At 36.4% G+C, this 15502-nt stretch overlaps 1 protein-coding gene across 1 annotated transcript in view; it reads right to left on the bottom strand.

Moving 5' to 3' along the window:
- RERG (RAS like estrogen regulated growth inhibitor) overlaps positions 1–15502 on the bottom strand; it is a 106999-nt gene that overhangs the window by 88090 nt on the left and 3407 nt on the right. The window contains exon 2 of the mRNA XM_027838684.1: positions 12414–12588. Within this exon, the coding sequence (XP_027694485.1) occupies positions 12414–12474 (61 nt within the window). The 5' untranslated portion in view covers positions 12475–12588. The remainder of the gene's footprint in view (positions 1–12413; positions 12589–15502) is intronic.

Below are 15502 nucleotides of genomic sequence, written 5' to 3'. Positions count from 1 at the left end.
AACTGACCATTTCTATTTCATAAAAATGAAAAGCTTTTGTATGAACAAAATCAATGCAACTAGGAAAACAGTCCATTGGGAAAAATCATTGTATCAAATATCTTTGATAAGGATTTGATACCCAAAATAACTGGACAACTAACAGAAATACACACACACACACACACACACACACACACACACACACACACAGCCATTCAAGGACTGCAAGATTGCTTCAAATTACTAATAAGAGATACACAAGTCAAAACAACATTCTACCTAGCAAATTGGCAAGGATAAATAAAGTTGAAAATAGTCAATGAAAGGTTACGGAAAGACAAGTATACTATACCTTGTTGGTACAGCTGAGAATTGGTCCAACTATTCCAGAATGCAATTTGGTATTATACTTTTTTTTTTTAAAAAATGTGACTAAAATGGCCATACACTTTGGCCCAGAAATCCCACTGCTAGGAAAAAACCTCAAGAAAATCAAATACAGCAAGAAAAGTCCTATATATACCAAGATATTCAAAATAGCAGTTTTTGCAGTTGCAAAGATTTAGAAACACAGTAGATGTCATTGATTGAAAAACATCTGAATAAAGTGTGCTACGTGAATATAGACCATTATTGAGCCATAAACAACAAATATGAAGAATTCAGAGAAGTATGAGAACATGTATATGAATTAATAAAGTATTCCATAAGCAGAATTAAGAAAGTAATATCTAGATTGACTACAACAATATAAACAAAATGGGAAAAGTTGAAATTGAATGCTATATAATTATAGTTACCAAGCTTGGACCTAGAAAAGAGTTAAGAAACCATGCTTCCTTCCCTTCTTTGAAGAGCTGGGGAACTTTAAGTGTAGAATATTCAATATACTGTCAGATACAGTTCATGTGTTTTACTGAAATATTTTTCTCTCTTTTCTATTCTTTGTTATAAAGAATGGCTCTCTGGGTATGAGAGGAGGGATGTATTCATAAATTAAGATGAGGTAAAATAAAAGATAAATAAAAATAAAGCCATAAAGTAAGATTCACTTTCACTACCTGAGAGGTTTCTTGTAACAATGTTAAATAAAAATTAATAATCCAGTGATCTCATCTGAAAGCACAGACAACATCTGTAGCACCCTCCCCACATCCCACCTCTATTTAAAAAGTTAACAGAAATCTACTTTTTCTCTCTTGCCTCCCACCCCATTAGGAAAGAAAAGAAAAACAATTTTCTTGTAACTAGCATGCATAACCAAGCACATTTTTTTAAAGAAAGTGAAGGTGTCAGTGAGGATATCTTGCAACTTCCTACTTCATTAGATTTTACAGATGAGTTTATATTTTAATCCCATATTGTCCTTGGCAGTCCCGTCTCTCCATTAGTCATAGAGATGAAGTGTTTCCTACTCAAGGCAGTTCCGAGGCTCTTTTGGTCTCCAAAATTGTGTCAACTGATTTACATCAGTTAAACTTCCTTAGGAAATGGTGAAAGTCTGTATTTATGTCTGTTCTTTTATGCATATCCCATTTTTCATCAGCAACAGCTTTTTAAAATGGTCAGTGCTTCAGCTGCATGCCATAACTACTTCTCATTTTTGTTCTTTCTTCTTATATTGATTTTGATCTTTGTTTTAACTAGTCTATGGTTTCATTGTTGATACAACTGATTCAAAAATTACACCTACATAGGCAGCCAATAGTTTCCTATCTGTTAAATTAAAGCCAGTTCCACTTTTGTGATGTTAATGACCTCAATAACATCCCTGAACAAAGGCCCATGTTTTTAATACCAATATTCTACCAATGATATTGCATGGCTGAGATCATTGAAAAACACTACAGTCTCCAAGGAATTAAAAGTAAGAATCACACAAAGGGTAATGTAAAGTAACATGGTGGGTGTGTGCAGGTTACAACATATAGCAAATACAGAACTTCAAAGAACTGGTGTTAAGGATGTCATTAAGGAAAATGCGTATATGAAAAAGATGGACTGGTCTCTGGTGAGACAGACAAAATTCTCCTTGTGATATCAAGAAAAAGCAGAGTGGTACAGGATGGGCAGGTATGATCAAAAGACCGTCTTTGAGGTACTTTATCAAATATATCTGATGCAAAGATTTTTTTTCCCAATTAGCAGTTTCTGAGAAAGAGACAGAAAGAGAAAGAGAGACAGAGAGTGAGAACCTTTAGAGCCCGGAAGACTATTTATCCTCAAGTTTAACCCCTGACATATGCTAGCCATGTGACCCAGGACAAGTCACTTAATCTCTGTCTACATTGGTCAGACCACATCTGGAATACTGTGTTCCCTTTTAAGAAAGACATTGGTAAGTTAGAACATGTCCAAAAGTGGGAAACCTGGATGATAAAATGCCTCAATTCCATGCCATATAAGAAGTAGATGAAGGAAATGGGGATATTTATCCTAGAGAAACCTTTGGAGGAGTAGGGTAGTTCTCAAGTATTTAAAAGATTGTCAAGTGGGAGAGATATTAGAATCGTTCTATTTGGACCTAATATATTCATTGACACAGACGTTTCCAACAATAGTCATAAATCACTCAGAAAATATAAAAGATTTCTAGTTATCTGATGGGATTTCTTTCTAATATGTCTGCTCCCACAGTATGTTTGAAACCTTTTGGCATTCTCCCAGCTATTTTTTTTTCACATGAACATCTTGTATTTCAAAGAAGAAAAACATCCTCCAAATGTGATGAATTATGAAGATAAACTCCCAGATCTACTTAAAATACATACATATATATGTGGTGTATGTGTGTGTATGCACGTATGTGAGAGAGAAAAGAGAGACAGAGAAGGAGGGAAAGAGGGAGGGAAAGAAAGGGGAGAGTGTGGGAGAGAGACCCTATTGAGAGCCAGGAAGACTACTCAAACTCAAGTCCAGTCCTTCACATATATTAGCCATGGCACTGGACAAGTCACTTAATCTGTCAAAGCCTAAGGTAACTCCAAGACTGCAGAGAAGTTACCAGGACTGGGCATTTCTTCAGAGGCAGTTTCCTATGCCAATGAAATCATAGATCAGTAACTACAGGTCTGCATACACACACACATTCGTACATGTACCTATTTGGAGGAAAAACACCATCAATTTAAAATTTGTAGCTTTCTATTTTTCTTCAGTTGGTATATGCATGACTTTTTACCTTTGTGAACAGCTCCTGAGTCTTGTTTCTTGGGTCCTTCCAGGTCAAGTTATTAACGTATCCTCCCTTCTTTCACTACTTAACACTCTTCACATTTTTCACATATTTAATCTTAAGACCTTGCATCTTTTGCTACAATTTCTAGTCTCCTCCCAAAATTCCCCCCTCATGCAGTGTCAAAGAAGAGTTTTTTTTCAGAAGGCAGATTCAAAATCATAAGAGAGAAAAGCTTATTTAAGATAAAGGAGAAGCATTTATTAAGTTCCTTATGCCAAGTTCTGTGCTCTATACTCTACAAATATGATCTCATTTGATCCTCACAACAACCCTACAAAGTAGGTACTACTATTATCCCCATTTTACAGTTGAGGGAACTGAGGCAGGCAGAGGTTAAGTGACTTGTCTAGACTCACCTACCTAGTAAGTGTCTAAGGCTGGATTTGAACTCAGGTCATACCGACTCCAGGCTCAGCACTCTTATCTACTGTGCCACTAGCCTCCTATAGAGACACAGCATACCTCCAAAGAAACAGGATAAAGATATAAAAGAACAGATCTCCTAGCTTACTCCACTGTGGTCCCCTGTGCTTGTTTAGCCATGGCTTAAATTATACTTTTTCAGACTGGCTATCCCATGCTCCAAAAATTGTGACTCCAGGGAATAGTGCGGGCTTCTGAGTGGCTTTTTCCTGCCCTTACATGAGCATTATCATACTATCTTTCTCTTTCTAGCCATCATTTTCAGTGCAGCTTAGCGACTAGAGTTCAGTTGTTGTTCAGTTATTTTTCAGTCATGTCTGACTCTTAGTAACCCCATTTGGGATTTTCTTGGCAAAGGTACTGGAGAAGTTTGCCATTTCCTTCTCCAGCTCATTTTACAGATGAAGAACTGAGGCAAACAGGGTTAAGTGACTTGCCCAGGTTAACATAACCAATCAGTGTCTGAGGCCAGATCTGAACTCAGGATGAGAAGTCTTTCAGACTCCAGATCCAGCACTCTACTGACTTCGCCACCTAGCTGCCTCCAGAAAATAGAGAGCCAGACCTAAAGTCACGAAGGCCTGGGTTTGAATCCTGCTTCACTACCAGGGTTGGAGAACCTGCAGCCTCGAGGACACATGCAGCCTCGATGCCCCAGGTTCCCCACCCCTAACTGAGCTATGTGGTTTTGGAGAAGTTAACTTAAAAGGGGGTCTCCAGTAGAGAACCATGGGGACCTTTACTTAACTCCATGTTATTTATTATTTTATCAATCATTTGGTTAAAGTCATTAATGGCACACATCAAATTTACACATAGCATGCTAGATGGCAGAATCAGGATCCAACAAGATACCGATGGACCAGAACATGGAACTGAATCTAATAACGTTCAACTTAAAAGGGACAAATGTAAAGTCACACATTCAAAAATTAAAATTGCAATTACAAAATAGAGAAGACAGCTGTTAATCTGAAAAGGTGTGCAAGTTTTAATAGAAGGTAAGCTCAAAATAAGTCAACAATGTGATAGAGCAGCTAAAAATGCTAATGTGGTTTTGGACTACATTAAGAGAGGTACTGCTTCCCAAAATAACAAGGTCATAATCCCATTGTATTCTACCCTAGTCATGGGCACCACAGTTTGGCAAGGATATTGATAAATACGGAGAAAGTTCAGAGAAAGGCAAACAGAATGAGGAAAAGACTAGAGTCCATGTCATATGAGCATAAGGTGAAGGAACTGGGTATGTTTAGCTCTGAGCTAAGGACACTTATGGATAGGATAACTGTCTTCAAGGTTGTGAAAGGTTGTCACATGAAAGAGAGTTTTGATTTATTCTGCTTGACCCCAGAAGGCAGAATGAATAGCAATGGAAGGGGAAAGCTGCAAAGAGGCACTTTCAGGTTTGAAGAATGGAGGAATTTCCTAATGATTAGAGCTATCTAAAAGTGAATGGGTTGCCTAGAGTGGTATGAGTTCCCCCTTAGTGGTAGTCATCACAAAGAGGCTGGAGGAGCATTTATGAGGTATACTGTCATGAAAACTGTTTTGTTTTTTTTTCTGGGTTGGATTAGCTGGCCCCTGAGTTCTCTTTCACCTCTAAAATTCTGTGGTTCTGCAATTCTAATGATGAGAGAGAGAGAAACAGAGAGAGGCAGAGAGAAACAGAGAGAGGATAAGAACAGGTTTTAATAGAAGTAAAATGTAACAAATGAGAAACTTAAAGAACAGAACAAAGGTTTTGTTATGTTTTGGACAATAAATTTATGACTTACTTGATTTCTCTTTGAAATGTTAAAAGCTTTATTTCTTATTTTGTCAATTTTGGTATTTTATATTTTGTGGATGTCCACTTTTTTTTAAAATCTCCATTTTATTTATATATAATTGGCTACAATAGTTCCTGATAAATCTTTTTAAGTCATTGATAATAATTATGAATTCACCTTCTTTATTTTCTATTTTAGTAATCTGATTTTTCTCTCTTTTCAAATTATCTAATGGTTTATCAGTTTTACTATTCATAAAAAAAAACTGGTCTTTGCCAATTCTATATAGTCTTTTTTTTTTCAACATGTTTTATTTCTCCTCTGATTCTCACATTTTCATTTTTTTGTGCTCCATTTGGGGTTTCTACCTTGCTAACTTTCCTGGCATTTAACAAATACTTATTGACTGATCTCTAGGGTTGTTGATATCTATTAACTGCATGATTGATTAATTAAGCCTCTCTGAAGCTAATTTTCTCTTTGAGATTGCTTACGTTATATGCTACGTTATTCTCTGTAGAGTAATTATTTCTTGCTTCTATGATTTTTTTTCTTTGAATCAGTTTTTCTTTAAAATGTTAATGCTTAGTTTCTACTTATGTTTGGATCTTTTGTTCAAGTTTCCTTTATTAATGGTTATTTTTATTGTTATTACATAAATGATGTATTTATTTCTGCTTTTCTATATTAATTTATGATTTCTTTATGCCCTGGAAAATGATTAGTTGTGGTAAATAATGATGAAAAATATGTATGTTTGTTATATTCCTAGTCAGAATTCACTCTAGAATTTCAAATCCAGATGCTTTCACAAGTGAATTCAACTAAACTTCTGAAATGCACTTACCTGATACCCAAACATGGGAATGAGATAGTAGAGAAAGAGAAACACAGTTCAACATTACTAATGATATGGAGAAACGGGGATCTGGAATTATGATTTAACTATGTAGTGAACTCCCCAGTGAGGAAAGAAAGTCCCTCTATCAATGCTAATAAGCGTCTGTTCTGAACTGAATCCTAGAGTCTGGGAAGTGAAATTAAATTCTCCAGGGTCACAAAGGGGAGAGGAGGAAAATAAGCATTTGAATAGTACCTTTTATGTGCCAGGCACTGTGTAAGCATTTTTTTTTTCACAAATATTATTTCACTTGATCCTCACAACAACTCTAGGAGGTAGGTGCTGTTATTATCCCCACTTTAAGTGACTTGCCCAGGGACCTGTAGCGAGTAAATACATAAGGTATTTGGACTCAGGTCTTCCTGACTCCAGGCCTGGAGCTCCAACCACTGAGCCACTAGCTGTGGATTAGCCAGGATCTGAACCAGGGTGCCCTCACTCTGAGACCAGCCCTCTATCCACTATGCCATGCACCATCTCATCATTAATGAATATGGCTGAACCATTAAAAAGATTTTTTTAACAAAAGACTACAGTAACATATTCAAAAAGCATACATTATAGCAAAGTTAGATTTATATAAGGGATGCAAGAAACCCCTGATACTTGATGTATCTTTATATTTTGGCTAATTCAATAAAAGTCTCTGTGTAGTACTTTGAATTGTACAGTATAAAATCTGCACAGTATATTTTTAACTTTTAGGCCCCAAATGAGCATTACATTTCAAAGATGTAAGAACATCTACAAGGTTTCTTTTCCGCAACAACATTAATACTAGAAAACAGCTAGAACAACAGAAACGCTTTTGCGCTGAAATTTTGGTTATGACAGCAGTAACACCTTAGAAATTTGGCTCTTTCACAAAACACAAGATTGAAAAAGGGACAGATTTAACAGAGTGACTTAGAACGTCCTCATCCCCTTCCTACAAAGTTAGTCCTTATCTGGCAATAGTTCTGATGCTGAGTAAACAAATCAATAATAAAATATGGTTGATAGCTGGCTGAGGTTTTCCAAGTTGGTCATTAAGGCACAGTTAAATAAAAGAATAATCAACTCTCTATTATCTATTCTAATGGAGGGAAGCAGCATTAAAATAATCCCAGACAGTGAATAGTCCAAATTAATTTCTATTTGACTTTAGAAAACAAGATTCTTAAACACTTTCACCAGGTTTTATTACCTAATCATGTTTGGGGTTTTTGGTTTTTTTTTTTTTGGTAAGCTAGATATAAAATTGTTTTGCATGCCCTGGGTACAACTAATCATAGATAATTAAGAAATAATCAGCAAACAAATCATCCTTGTCTCCATGTCCTATTCAGCTCAACTCATCCTTGCAATCTTTCCATAATACACAAGAAAGAGTTATATGGCCCTCTGTTTGTCTAAACTTTTTGTATGTTTCTTATATATAAACACATGCAACTTGGAAAAGTCAGTCTCCTACTCACCTCATGGAAGGAACAGAAAGGAAATACAATAGTCTGCATGGTGTCTCATTCTTTGCCTTTCTTATGTAATTAGAGAGGATGTTTCAGGTTATTAGATTTCCTGAAGACAAAAGAAGCTACTTCTCTAACCTTCCAATATTTTAAACCTATCATGCTGATCTCTCTCTTCAATTACTCCCTCCTCCACCACAATCCAAGGCCTTACTCTACCAAGAAACTGTTTAACTCTATTGAACACTTATTAAATACCTACTACATGCAAAGCACTGTGCTAGTGGAGGAAAAGATACGAATATAATGAACACATGGTTCCTGTCACCACTGAACGTACGCTCTAGTAGGGGAATCTAGCAAAGTACAGGTAATGGTGATTTTTCCAAATAGGTCCTAAGAAGTACAAAATGGCATGTGAGGTCTGAGGAGGAAAAGATCAGCAGTAAGCAAGAAGATCAAGGGAGGCTTCATACAGGAAAACGTACTTGAGCCAGGTCCGATAAGTTTCAGAAGCCAAATGAAGTGGGAGGGAGGGCACCACAGGAGCAGTATGTGTGTTGGGGATGGTGGAGGAGTGAGGATGAGTTCTTTGAATAAAGGCACAGACACCAATCACAGGAGAGTTTGTATACAGCAGCAACGAGTTTGTTTTGTGTTTATGTTTTATAAACATAATCACAGATGTTATTGGGAGCCCACTTCAGACCTCTTCTTATCCAATTTAATTCACATTTATAAACATGTATTAAGTACTACACAAGATCTGGTTTTGCCACAGAAAGGATAATTCAAATTATAGAATCATAGAATTTTGCAGCTAAATGCTATCTCAAAGCATTGGTCCAACCATGTCAATTTTAAAGATAAAATGAGGCTCAAAGACATTCTTTTTTCCCCCCAAGGGTACATAGTTCATGAAGAGGCAAAGCTGGGGCTAGGGCCAGGACTCAGTTCTCTGGACTCCCAATACTGTGCTCATTTCATCATACTATGAAAGTGGGGAGAGGGGGAGGGAGAGGAGAATTCAAGAACAATACTTGATGAAATACAGCTTATCTCACTGAAGATGCCGCAGACTAATTGAGACATTATATCTTTATGGTTACTATGCAAACTTATCAAGTAATAGTAATATTTTCAGGACAGAGAGAGCAAGACAGAGCAGCTCTTTGCTCTTATTACACATTTTAAAATGAGTTTTGAAGCTTAGACAATAATGATTATTTTTACTAAAGCACTATATTCTCTATGTATGTACACATATATAGGTGTATATATATATATATATATATATATGAGGATTACACCCATTATTTCAGTGACGTAGGAAATTCTTGAACAAGCAAACTCCCTCTAACCTCAATTTATATTAGAACCTTCACTGTAACTTGTAGTCCTAGAGGATTACTAGTTGCTTAGACTGAGAAATTAAGTGACTTGCTCAGATTCACACAGCCAAATATGTCAGAGATGGGATTTGAACTTGGTTATTCTTGGCTGCAAGACCAACTCTCTAGCTATTACTCTATGTTGCCTGATACCTATACATATGTATGCATATATATATGCATAACATATACATGTATATGTGCTAATGCCCTACTTTCTGTATGAACTGCTAGTACTCTCCCTCTCTTACTTACCATGTATTTATTTTGGTATTATTACATAGATATTTATATATGTACATATTGTCTTCCCAAAAGAATATAAGATTCTTTAGAGGAAAGACTATTTCACCTAGGTCTTTGTATTACCAATATCTGGCACAATGCAGGCAATTAATAAATCTTATTGAGAGAGAGAGAGTTATGGTATAACTAAAGAAGATACATAGATATGAGTATATATGTCTAGATAGATAGATAGATAATAGACAGACAGACAGACAGATAGATAAATAGACAGGTGATAGATTAAGGCACAACCCTTTCCCAGGAAAGGAAAATACACAGATCAGTTTGGGTTTGTTCCTTAACTAACATGTTACAACATTCTATTAAAAATGAGAGTTCATGACTGAATGGACCAATTGGCCTTTGAATTATAGTATCTTATTATGATGATAGTCTATTCAAGAAACATATTAATATTTATTTATCAGGGAAATTGCACAAGCTATTTCATTTCTATTGAGGGGATGTCAATCATGAAAATATATGCTTAAAAAGAAACAGACCACAATAAAATATTTAACCAGCTTCCCTTTCCACACTTACTACCTAAAAAAAAAAATGAAGAAAGGGAGCATCAATTTAACCTGAGAGGTCTAATACAAATATTAAGTTTATTTTCATTTTACATTTTCCTACCTAGAATTTGATTTCTTTCAGGACCTACACCCTGACTAAAGTACCTAAATAATTATATTTATGTCATATGTTCAACAGTAAGAGTGAAGCCATAACCTAGGAAACTCATTTCTGGTCTCCATTAAAGGACCTGTATATGAAGGAGCAGGCAACAAGCAGGAAGATAGAGATTTATATTTGACAAATAATATTTGGCAATTAAGAGATCAATGGTAACTTTGGTGAGAACAGTTTCAGTTGAGTGATGAGGTGAGATGACAGACTATAGAGAGTTTAGAAGAAAGTAAGAAGACAGGAAGTGGGAGCACGAGATACAGATGACTTTTTCAAGAAGTTGAGCAGAGAAGAGGAGAGATATAGTAAATAGCTGGGGGTGGAGGGGAATGGTAGGATCAATTGAGAGTTTTTTTTAAGGATGGGGAGCTATCAGTATGTCTGCACTTAGGGGAAAAAAACAGCAAACAGGGAGAGATTGAAGATTAGAGGAGGACTATGGCAGGGGACAATCTTTTGGAGATGATCAAGCACGCCTGTAAATGGGGTTGGCCTCAGCAAAGAGAAGGGCCACATCTTCATCTGACACTAGGGTGTAAGAAGAGACAGTGAAGACTGGTAAAGGGATGATCAGTGAGAAGAAAGGGAAAAAAATGGAGCTCTGAGATGTACTCAGTCTTTCAGGACTGAGAAGATGTCACAACTGAAGAGCTAATTTTTGTCATTCTCTAACAATGCTATCACTACTCAGTATATGAATGCAATGGAATACTATCATAAGAAATAAGAAATCAGAGAAACCTAGGAATACATTTATGAATTGATGAAGACTTAAGTGAACAGAACCAGTAGAACAATTTATACAACAACAACAACAATGTAAACATGAACAGCTTTGAAAGAATTAAGAACTCTTGATCAATACGATGTAATCAGTGTGCGAAAACAAGACATACATTTTTGGTCATGGCCAACATGGGAATTTGTTTTACCCAATTAATCACATTTATAGCAAAGGTTCTGTTTTGCTTAATGTATTTTCTTTCTCAGCAGGTGTTGGGGATACAAGAGGAAGAGAATATAAATGCTTATCTTATTAATTGAAAGAAAGTATTTTTAAAAATTATATCAAAAACAATTACAAAATTTAGGTTACTCCTATAGGACTGAACTTTAATCAGATAAGTATAGCTAGCATCAGTACTAATCAGCTAACATGGGAATTAACCAGATCATGAACATTAGTAAAAGTACAAGTACGGCAGCTTCTTAGCTCATACCTAATTTCTGTTTGGTTTCTGCTTGCATCTTGGACAAGAAAAAGAAGTGAGGCTAGGGCAGAAGGAAGCACACTTGTAGAAAGATAAAAAAAGATTTCTGATCAAAGTGAGATTATGAATGAAGTAAACCCAGAAAGCCAGTAGTATGACCACAGATAGAAGGAGATAAGATTAGACTATAGCACCTCAGTCACTGGGCATGTTGGACTCAATTTTTGTGGACTATCCATTATCTGATTTGTTCATTTTAATAATGAGTGGGGCATGGCTCTACCATCTGTCTTTCAGATGACCAGTGAATCTCTTTACTAGGAATAAAAGGATAGTAGGGCATGTAGAGTCAACTACTGTTGTTTCCCCCAAGAACAAAGAGCCAGCATCCAAAAGCTCAAGCTGACCTGACATTTTAGCATCCTCTACTTTAGCAATCCTTGATCATAAATGATCAAAGACTTCAAAAACTGGATGTTAGCTACATCACAGTCCATTATTTTACTCTCTGTCTTCAACGTAAATGTCCTTTACTAATGCTGGGAATAAAAAGGCCCTGAATAATCTGTGTGAGCCAGGAGAAGAACATATAAACACATTTTAAAGAATCTGCTTGTAAAACTTGCCAGCAAATTTTTAAAACTGCCAATTTACAACATTTCTATTAGCTTTTCTCACACAAGACTAATAATGCATCTGATAAAAATAAATTAGTGAAAAGCTCACAAATGCATATAAACATATACATGGGGATACACACATTCATTTATAAATATGTAGAAAAAGAAAGAGTCTAATTTATTTTAGGCCTGGTTTAATTTAATTTCTTGCCTGACCTGTGGGCCCAAGATAATCCATATGGGTTTCAGAGTATTATCATCATAACTTTTTTTAACCAAAAACAAAACTTCACTTTAAAGAGACAAAAACAGGCAATTTGAAGTAAAAATTCCAGCTAAAGAAAAGATTTTTTTTTTTTTTTGCATAATGGTGCGTCATACAGGAAAAGGGAAAAAGAATCATTTTTCACATCTCATTCACAAGGTGGAAATGATGGTAACAATCTTACCTGATTTCCCCACACCTGCTCGGCCAAACACTGCCAACTTAACTTCGGCACTCTTAGCCATACCGAATAAGGCAGGTAATGTACTTCTCTCAAAAGAAAGTAACTGCAAAAATTGATTTGGCTCTTGTCTTTAGCTTCACCATAGCACGGCAAACCTCTGCACGTCCTGTGATTCCTAAATAAAAGATATCATTAAAGGGGAAGGCAAAGCCATTTTTAAGAAAGTTGTGCTTTTCAGCAATAACTGACCTCCGTATTAGATTATACGTGTACCTAATGAGTGCATAATATACTTTCACACTTCGAGTATTAGTTGAGAACACTTTCAAGGCATTATTTTGGGCTATGAAATGTACCTTCTTGGCAATGGAGACAGAGGTTCTTAACTTGCCTCTGATGAACTTTTAAAGAAAACTAATAGCTGTATTTTGATATGATTGGTTTCCTTTCTAATTTTGTTTTATTTTATGCATTTGAAAAAATTATTTTGAGAAAAAGTCTACCTGAATTAACTACAAAGGACATACGAAGGAAGACACTATCTGCATCCAGAGAAAGAACTGATAAACAGACATATGTATAGAATGTTTTTTACATATATATGTATATATTTATATTGTGTTTAATAGTAGCCATCTGTAGGGTGGGGGAGGGAAGAAAAAAGGGAAAAAAGGAAAGTTACATGATAACTTTATCATACATTTAAAAGGAATAGCAAATTGCATACAGTAGATTTGCAGTTTCATTTACAACCATCTTTTTTCCCATTCTACTACGTTATGGAAATGCTTGTTTTATTTTTGAAGTTCAGAATAAAATAAATTAAATTTTTAAAAAAGTCCAAAGGTTTCACCAGACTGCAAAAGGAGTCAAAAAAGGCTAAGAATCCCTGCACTATAAGGTAGACAGGATTCACACTGACATTCAGAGAGGTAAAGTGACCCTGCCACAATTATATGATACACAAAATAGCAAGGGTTTTTTTTTTTAATATTTTATTTGGGGAAAATTACCTCATCAAATACGGGAAATGTCTTAAGACAAATAGAATTGTGACGGCCGAAATTCTAATTCTAATCCTTTCAGATATCTCAAACAAGTAAGTTTGTTCCACAGTTGGCTACCTAAAGACCTACCATACAGGAAAAAGAAAGAAACAAAAGTTAGTCTATCTCTTTATCTTCTCTAGTACAAAAACCAATGCAGATAAGTAATCTCAACTAATCCTTTCACACTTCTCTAATGGACTTTTGCTCTTCCACTCCTGACAGAGACCATTCCACACCTTTTCATCTCTTCTCAAACCTCCCACAGCAGCCTCTCCCATGTCCCTCTCATCTCAGGCCCTGGCCTCATCCTTCACTGAAGAAAACAGATCACTTCCAAGAGCTTCCTCTTTCCCTCTTCTCATTTCCAAGTATTCAGATGACTTCTGCCAACTATCTCATCCTTGACCCCTGTCTCACATACCAAGGCAAACTTTCCTCTACATACACCTTTGATCCCATTCCATTCTTTAGAAGATTATCCCCTCTATCATCCCCACTCTCACTTATCTTCAGTTTCTCACTGTCCACTGGCTGTTTCTCTGCTGCCTGGAAACATGCCCATATCTCTACCACATTAAAAAAAAAAATCTCTCATTTGATCTAACCATCCCCACAACGTTTCCTCCTCCATCTTTCCTCTCTTTAATGGCTACACTTGAAAAGGCAATCTACAGTCAGTGCCTTCACTTCTTCTCCTCTCACTCAATTCTCTGTAATTCTTTGTAATCTGGCTTTTGACCTCATCAATTGAAACTTCTCTTTCCAAAGTTAACAATGCTCTCTTAATTGACAAATCTAATGGCTATTTCTGAATCCTGATCTTTCTACAGCCTTTGACACACACATTGATCATCCTTTTCTCCTGGATACTCTCTTCTCTCTAGTCCTCTTCCTAACACTCTCCTCCTTTTCAATCTCCTTTGCTGGATCTTCATCTAGTCATGCCCATTAGCCCAGGAAGTCCCCAAGGGTCTATTCTGTCTCTTTTTTTCTTTTCCCTCTATACAACTTCATTTGGTGATCTCATCAGCTCTCACGGCTTCAAAATCTATAATCTGGCCCTATCTCCTGAGCTTGTCTCACACTGCCAACTTGCCTTTTATACATCCCATACTGGATATCTCATAGACATCTTGCAACTCAACACGTCCAAAACAGAAATATCTTTCTCCTCTGAGCTTCCTTATTACTGTTGAGGGTACCACGGACAGCATCATCCTAGTCCCTCATCCAGTCCACAACTTTGCTATCATCTCAGTTCCTCATATGTAGGCACCTTATGTATCCAACATATTCCCTAGTCTTGTTACATTTCTCATATATGTCTCCTCTTAATTCATATCTACTACCATCATCTCACACCTGGACTAGTGCAATAAACTTCTGGTCAGTCTCTCTCCTTTAAGTTTCTCCCCACTCCTACCTATCTTCCACTCAGAAGTCAAAATGATTTTCCTAAAGTACAGGTTTGACCGTGTTATCTCCATTCAATAAACTCCAGTGGCTCTGTAAACCCTAGGATCAAACATAAAATCCTGTCCTGACTTTTAAAGCCCTTTACAACCTGGTCTCTTCTTACCTTTCTAGTTTTCTTATACTTCACTCTGTTCCACATACTCTACAATCCAGAAATACAGGTTTCCTTGCTGTTCCTCCCATATACCACTCCATTTCCTGCCACCATGCTTTTCTACTGGTTGTCTCCCATGCCTGGAATGCTCTCCCTCTTCACCTCTGCCTCCTGGCTTCCTTCAAGACTCAGTTCAAATCCCATCTTATGCAGTAGGGCTTTCCAATTCCCTTCTCTCTATCTCACACTCCACTCCTGCTAGTGACTTTCCTCAGATCTCACAATTCATTTTTTTTTTTTTACATAATGTCTCCCCCGTTAGAATATAAGCTCTTTGAGAGCAAGTGTTCCCTTCCTATACTGAAGAGTTCACTACTGGAGGTAGTTCATTCCATTAGTGGACAATTCTAATTGTTAAAAAGTATTTCTTATATGGTGGGCAGCTAGGTGGTACAGTGGATAGAATGCTG

The sequence above is a fragment of the Vombatus ursinus genome, unplaced genomic scaffold (genome assembly GCF_900497805.2).
Source record: "Vombatus ursinus unplaced genomic scaffold, bare-nosed wombat genome assembly UNPS02014830.1, whole genome shotgun sequence".
Taxonomy (NCBI): domain Eukaryota; kingdom Metazoa; phylum Chordata; class Mammalia; order Diprotodontia; family Vombatidae; genus Vombatus; species Vombatus ursinus.
This window is presented reverse-complemented; position numbering and strand designations above follow the sequence as displayed.